General features: G+C 42.9%; 1 protein-coding gene across 1 annotated transcript; it reads right to left on the reverse strand.

Annotated features, from left to right (window-relative positions):
* Nucleotides 1–711: 711 nt before the first annotated feature.
* Nucleotides 712–5,614, reverse strand: CCNA1 (cyclin A1; the record flags this gene model as incomplete). Its single annotated transcript, XM_009081434.1, has 7 exons — nt 712–969; nt 1,265–1,398; nt 2,240–2,353; nt 3,239–3,443; nt 4,095–4,318; nt 5,025–5,146; nt 5,374–5,614. Coding segments are annotated over 7 exons (1,092 nt in total), but the record flags the coding sequence as incomplete, so codon positions are not given.
* Between the last annotated feature and the right edge of the window lie 952 nt (nt 5,615–6,566).

Here is a 6,566-nt window from a genome sequence, read left to right on the forward strand (position 1 = left end):
AGCGTTTGTGTTTAAGAGCGCACAGGATAGCCTGGGCTGCTACACTATGTGTCCCTCTGTCAGTTATCTGTTAGGTAGTGCTTCTTAAAAAAAAAAAAAAAAAAGAGAAACTACTAAGATAGTTAATAGTTCTGTCCCATCACCCTTGCTTCACCCATGTTCTGCAGTGCTCTAGTGGCAGGAAAGGTCATCTCAGACAGCTGTGCTGTGAGACTACACCATACCACAAGTATGAATCAGGAGCTATCTAGCTCAACTCCACTGTTCCAGTACCTCATAGCTTTTAGCACTGCTCTCTTAATCTACAAACATGTACAGAGTACACAAACCAATCACATGTGGATGTTTTTTGTTTGATATGGTAAACAAGTTACTGAAAATAGCTTCTGTTCATGGTGACATGATCTTGTCTCATAGAAGAAGAAGAAACAGATAGACTGCAGCAAATCACCTGTGTCTATAGAGATGTCAAGTTGTGTTGGTGCAAGCTATGCTTTACCCTCTCCAGCTAGCTTATAAGCCCTGCTTACAGTAATATTGCGGGGAAAAAAAAACCAAATCAACAAACAAACCAACAACCCTCCCACCCCCTCAAAATCCACCAACACAAAACAAACCCCAAAAAAACCCAACCCAACCCACACCACGATTCATTGCATTCACTGTTACTGCAGTTATTAACTGGAGTCAGAAGAGTCACAGAAGTATTGCGTAATAAGACATTTATTAAAAGTGCTGCCAGTTATGTTAAGAGCTATAGTCTAACATGCTTTAAAAAAAAAGGCATCTCATTAAAATATATTAGCTAAAAACCATTCTTATCAGTATGGTTACACACACGACCTGCAGTGTTTAATGAATGTTAGACCATCTTTGTTGGCTTGGACAAAGTCATCTTAAAGTCCAGGATCCAGCCTCTACTGCAGAGGAAGAACTGCTGGGAGGTCCAGAAGAGACACCTGCAGGTACCTGGAATAGAAATGCAGTCACTACAGATATTGGTTTAGCTGACAAATCTAAAGATAAAACCTGCTTGTGCAATACACTGGAGAAAAGAAGAATCCAGTGCATCTGTGTACTTATGGATGAATTACTTTGCCAGTCAGAAAGGTTTTCCCCTCAAGAGACCAACAGAGCTTAGAAGCTTATGACGACAAGAACTTTGTAAGCTACAGCAGCCACAGCCCAAGCTGCTAAACCAGAATCCTCTTCTCATGCTTTTATAGCCTTCAAGTTACAGAACACTGGCTTACTGGCTACTTACTTTGCGTGCTTGTATTTCTGCTTAATGGCTTGCAGCTGGGAATGGGAAACATCAAGGCATGTTTTATGCAGATCAGTCAGGCAAGGCACTATTTCATTTAAGGAATATCCAGTGAATGCATCAAGTGTTTCCGGCTGGTCAGAAAAGAAAAAAATAAAATGTGTTACTCTATTGTAGGTCAACAGTCATCTAGAAGATACACTTCCTATGGAAGCAGAAACCATTTTCCCTATGCTCATTCTCTTTAGTCATGAAGATTCAAGTGTATTCTGCCATCAGTTTCACTCTAGGTCTTCCTTGGTGCCATGAGATCTGACAAGCTCCTTCTGCTCTAAGCGTGTGGCATCCATTACATCTCTCCTCTGGATCCTGCTCTCTACTAAAACTATTCCTCCAACACACAGCTGGAAGGCATATCAGGGCTTGCATTAAAGCAGCCACTCTTTAGTCATGAAGATTCAAGTGTATTCTGCCATCAGTTTCACTCTAGGTCTTCCTTGGTGCCATGAGATCTGACAAGCTCCTTCTGCTCTAAGCGTGTGGCATCCATTACATCTCTCCTCTGGATCCTGCTCTCTACTAAAACTATTCCTCCAACACACAGCTGGAAGGCATATCAGGGCTTGCATTAAAGCAGCCACTCAGTGCAATCACTTAAGTAGACATTCAGTTCTTCTCTACATCTCAGAAAGCTCCTAAGTTGTATCTGCAGAAGGAGTTTTGGAGATTTGCAAGGCCTTAGGTACAGACTTGCTGTAAATGAGCAAGGCAGCAAAGTCCCTCCCATCTGAGAGGAATGATATTTCAGGTTTACTTGACATTTATTTATCAGGTTGTCCCATTAACTCAGGAGCAGCTAGTCATCCCAGTGTTTCAGCCTTTATGACAACATACTTTGAAGGTGATACTCCTCAGCTCAGTTCTAACAATAACACAAAATGCTTGAGTTAGTCATTAACATTCAGTTGTTCTTACCCAGAAATATCTGTTCACTGTATAGTTTGCTAGACAGTAGGCTGCTGCAGCAATTTGTGAAGGAAGGTACTTCAGAAAAGGATCAGCTTGAAGAAGGCTCAGCTCTGCAAGATACTGAACAACAAACACACAATTTATCAAAAAGAATGAGTCTAGCTGCTACAATCAGTCCAATACAGCAAGCACTAAAGTTTGTCAGTGGTCTAAGTATCATGTAAAAAAGCAGGAGTTACATGTCTAGTGAGGGAGGAAAATTAGCATTCTAGTCCTGCTAATCTAACAGAATAACTTCCAGCATATTTCAGGGGAGTCAGAAAGATTATATTTTGGCAAACCCTAAAAAAGATACACTATAATCTGAAGTCCTCATCCCATCATCAGCTCTGACATAATTTTATAGATTGTTATTTTTGAAGAACATGAATTTTCTGAATATCTAAGACATACTCTTGACATCCCCCATGGCTCTTGTTTACATAGGTGGACCCCACTTGGCAATCAGGGGTAAATGGACAGCTCTAAACACAATTTGGGCTCTGCTGGAGTAAAGTCATTGTATAATCCTATACCCTTTACAGAGAAGCAGCAGGTCAGGTGTTTTATTGTAAGCTTGCTGTTTCTAAGCAGGGTTGCCTACGCAGCTACGCAGGCATATTCTGTCATTGTGTAGCAACCTGCAGTAGCACCAAATCCAAGACAGAATTGCTACGCAGGCACTGTTGAAAACACAACCAGATTTCTAACCCCTAACTGCCTACTCAGTGAATTATTCCTAACCAGGCAGGTAGGCCAAACCTAGGGTTTCCATGAGACATTTATCCAAATGTCTCAACACACAATCCACAGGCTACAAAACATCCAGCTTTAGGCCTGTTGCAGAGTATCTTTAAGACTAGTATAGTAGCAGAACCTGTCTGCTGAGACAGCTTCATGACAGGCAAGCACTTCTCCTTTTAGGACCACCTCCCCACCCAGTTCCAAAACGCAGATAGCTCATACCCTTGCTAAGTTCTCTGTCCTCATACAGACTTCATGCCTCTGAATATACTGGAGGAGGAATTGGTTGATGGTTGGTGCTGTTAGGCTAAAACCCAGCACTTTGAGAAGCAGCTGTTCCATTCTTAGCAGCTGCTTCTTTGTGTAGGTATCATCTGTTATATAGACAAATTCATCCACTTCTGGTGGGTAGATCTCTTCATACTTCCTGCAAAAGGCATATAGCAGCCACATGTGTCAGCTCAAAAGTCATAGTAAAGAGAAAGCTTTCTGCTGAACATGAGCTTCCTGCTTATCATGTCAGGATGAGCATACGATGTTTGTAAGACTTGTGCAGAGCTCTACTTTTAATAGCTCCTCCAGGCTAGCTAACAAGTTAGTTTCAAATTTGGACAAATATGCTTAAAGGAACTCCAAGTCATCAGCCTAGATAAAAACACACTCGAGAACTAACAATGTGAGTAACAGCAAGCTTTCAGTGGGAAAGTCTCAGTAACACAATGCACTCCAGACAAAACCTCATGGACTCCTAAGCTATGTTGTGTACCCTATCTACTTAAAGCAGTTGAATGCTAATTACAGATTGCGACTGTGAATCTACTACAGCCTTATAGGCTAGCAGCCTAACACAGTATGTTTTCACTCCTGCTGTTATGGTTACAAGGTCCCCCCACTGGAGCTCCTCACAAACATTAAAATGTTTAATTTTGCTACTGCCAAAGTAGGCAAAAGTTACTAATCTTGAGACATCATGAAAAGCTACCTACTACCAGAAGCATCTTTCCTTCAAATTCAACTACAAGACTATGTCCAAAAATTAGTTTTAGCTCACCAAGAAATCAGAAGATGAAACACTTACGCAGCCACAAGAATTGCAGCTGTTCCTACAAGCTGCAGCTTCCCTCTGAGAACACACATGCAGGAAAGAAACCTGTCCAGGAAGTTCACTGCCAAGTACAAAGTCTCTGTCCGAAGCTTATACTCTTCTCCTACTTCCACCAGCCAGTCTACCAAGATAGCACGCATTCCTGTTGTGATATCTGGCTGTTTCTTCATGTAGTGGGGCTTGGGCCTGAATCTTATCTGTTTGGAAAGAGTTGAAAAATCAGAATGCTTACCCAGAAGAGAGCCATTGATGGCTGAGCTGATTAATGTTCTTTATATTTACACCAAAAGGTACAGGAGTTGTTCCACTGTTAACTATTACTACTAACTACAGCTATAGTGCTAGTTGCATTAATTAGCAGCTAGTAGCATCTCTAGAAAGCAATATTTCTACACTGAAGAGATAGAAGCTACTGTGTTAGCAGCAGCATAGTAAAAGATTTGCTGGACTCAGGACTGCCTTTGCCATCAAACAATTGTAAGTCACTCAGGAAGACCCAAAACCAAACAAATCACATTTTTCACCTTCTTCCTATTAGGAGACTGCACTTCACTGCTCTGACACAAAGGTAGGAGAAAGTACTACTATTGCAAGAGAGCTGTCAGTGAGATCACACTGAACTGCTTTAGTATTTTTGCAGCATTCTAGTCCCATTTTCAAGAATTATTTATCCCAAAGAGTCAAGAGATTCTCCACCCACAGGAAATTTCAGGGATACAGTAATCACAAAAGATCTTATCACTGTCTATATGCCGCCTTCAGAGATCACTTGGACTACTTGCATTCTCTCTTTTGTAGTTCAGTGGCAGCCTTGGGTTATCCTGGAGCAAGCATACATCTCTAAAATATTGCAGCCCACCACAGAGACCATAAATACCTATAAACTTCTTATAAGCCACTCACTTCAGCCTCTCGGAGGTACTGATAAATGTCCTCTGCATACTCTTCCACAGCCAGAGTTACAGCATCTTCCCTGTGATCCTCAGGCTGGGACTGCAAGGATGTGTCCACTACCATAGGAGACCCTAACAGGCAATAGGAAACAGCAAGAGATTTGTCTAATTAACCTCTTCACCTTCTCCTGCTATTTTTACCTCAGAAGTGGTGTGCCTCATGTAGACACAAACCAAGTTATCTGAAAGTGTTATTTATTGTAATATAAGCTACTTGGCTAGCTTACCAGCATCACAATTCATAACCACCCTACATGTAGTTGTGCTATGGATACCATCTGAGTAGTAACAAGAGTTACCTGAACTCAGATCCAGCAGTAGGCGCATACTGGATGTCACTGCACTAGTATCCAGTTCACACTGACTTGATTCCAGCAGTTCAGACACTTGGCAGCTGTAGTTTTCTTTCTCGGAGTAATCTGTGAGGATACTAAACCCTTGCTTCGATGCAGCCTTGACCGTGCAGCTGGGCGCTTCATCTTTTGCAGATGAAGGGATGATGTTTTCAGAGCGAGAGAAGTGCTTGATAACAGCAGCACCCTGAAGCAGAGCACACAGTAATGCTGTGGGAGGGTAACTCAGGAAGAAAACAGCACTTGTTTTAGTAAAGAAAAATCACTCTCCTTGCCTAACAGACACCAAATATATAAGTTCAGAAGAAAAGCCACCAGCTACAACCAGTGCCTCAAAAGTACCATTTGCTGCTGTCCTGGGGCAGCAGACTCTTCACAAAGGAGTGAGGTGTAGTGAAAGTTAGGAATCAGGGGAGCAGCCTTGTCAGTGCCTACCACTGAGGAGAATGAGATGAGAGTGTTGCTCGGTTCTGATGGGGCTGGCAAGTGCAGGGTCTGCTCCACATTCAGTTCTGGCAAGGAGCAGCTGCAGGTGCAGCAAGTTAACAAAAGTGCTCAAGCACTGCCACAAACTTATGAGGGGCTTCAGCTGCAAGAAGGCACTTTAATCAGAGTTAAAAACTAAAGATTGAACTTTTGAGCTTAAGCATCACAACCCCTAGGACTACAGCATATGACCAAGCTGCAGCCTTCCACATCACCTGTTACCAGTGAGCCGCCGGCTGAGTTAAGGGCCAGTAACAGCCACAGAGTTGGTGCACATGTACCAGCAGCTATTTTTCAGGTCCTGTAAATCAGCAGAGTATTTTCCCTGCCACACCAGCAGACTCTGGGAGACCCCAAGGAACACAAAGGCAGACAGACACCTTGCCACAAACTTGAGCTTCTTGAAGGCTCTGGCATCCTGACCAGAGCATGGCCAGCCACGCAGCAGTGGGACATTTGGGTAAGCATCAGTGTATAGCCCCTTCCTAAACCAAGAGAGTAAGTTCTCGAGTCCTCCCTCCTTCCTTCCTTCCAGGATGAATTACTTACTCAAGAGTATTTCCACGGACAAACACAAGCAGGTTAGGACTGAGCGGTTACCAGCAGAGTTTCTCGGGAAACTCACGCTCATTAACTGGCGCCCGACCAGCCGC

This window comes from Acanthisitta chloris, unplaced genomic scaffold (assembly GCF_000695815.1).
Source record: "Acanthisitta chloris isolate BGI_N310 unplaced genomic scaffold, ASM69581v1 scaffold249, whole genome shotgun sequence".
Taxonomy (NCBI): Eukaryota; Metazoa; Chordata; class Aves; order Passeriformes; family Acanthisittidae; genus Acanthisitta; species Acanthisitta chloris.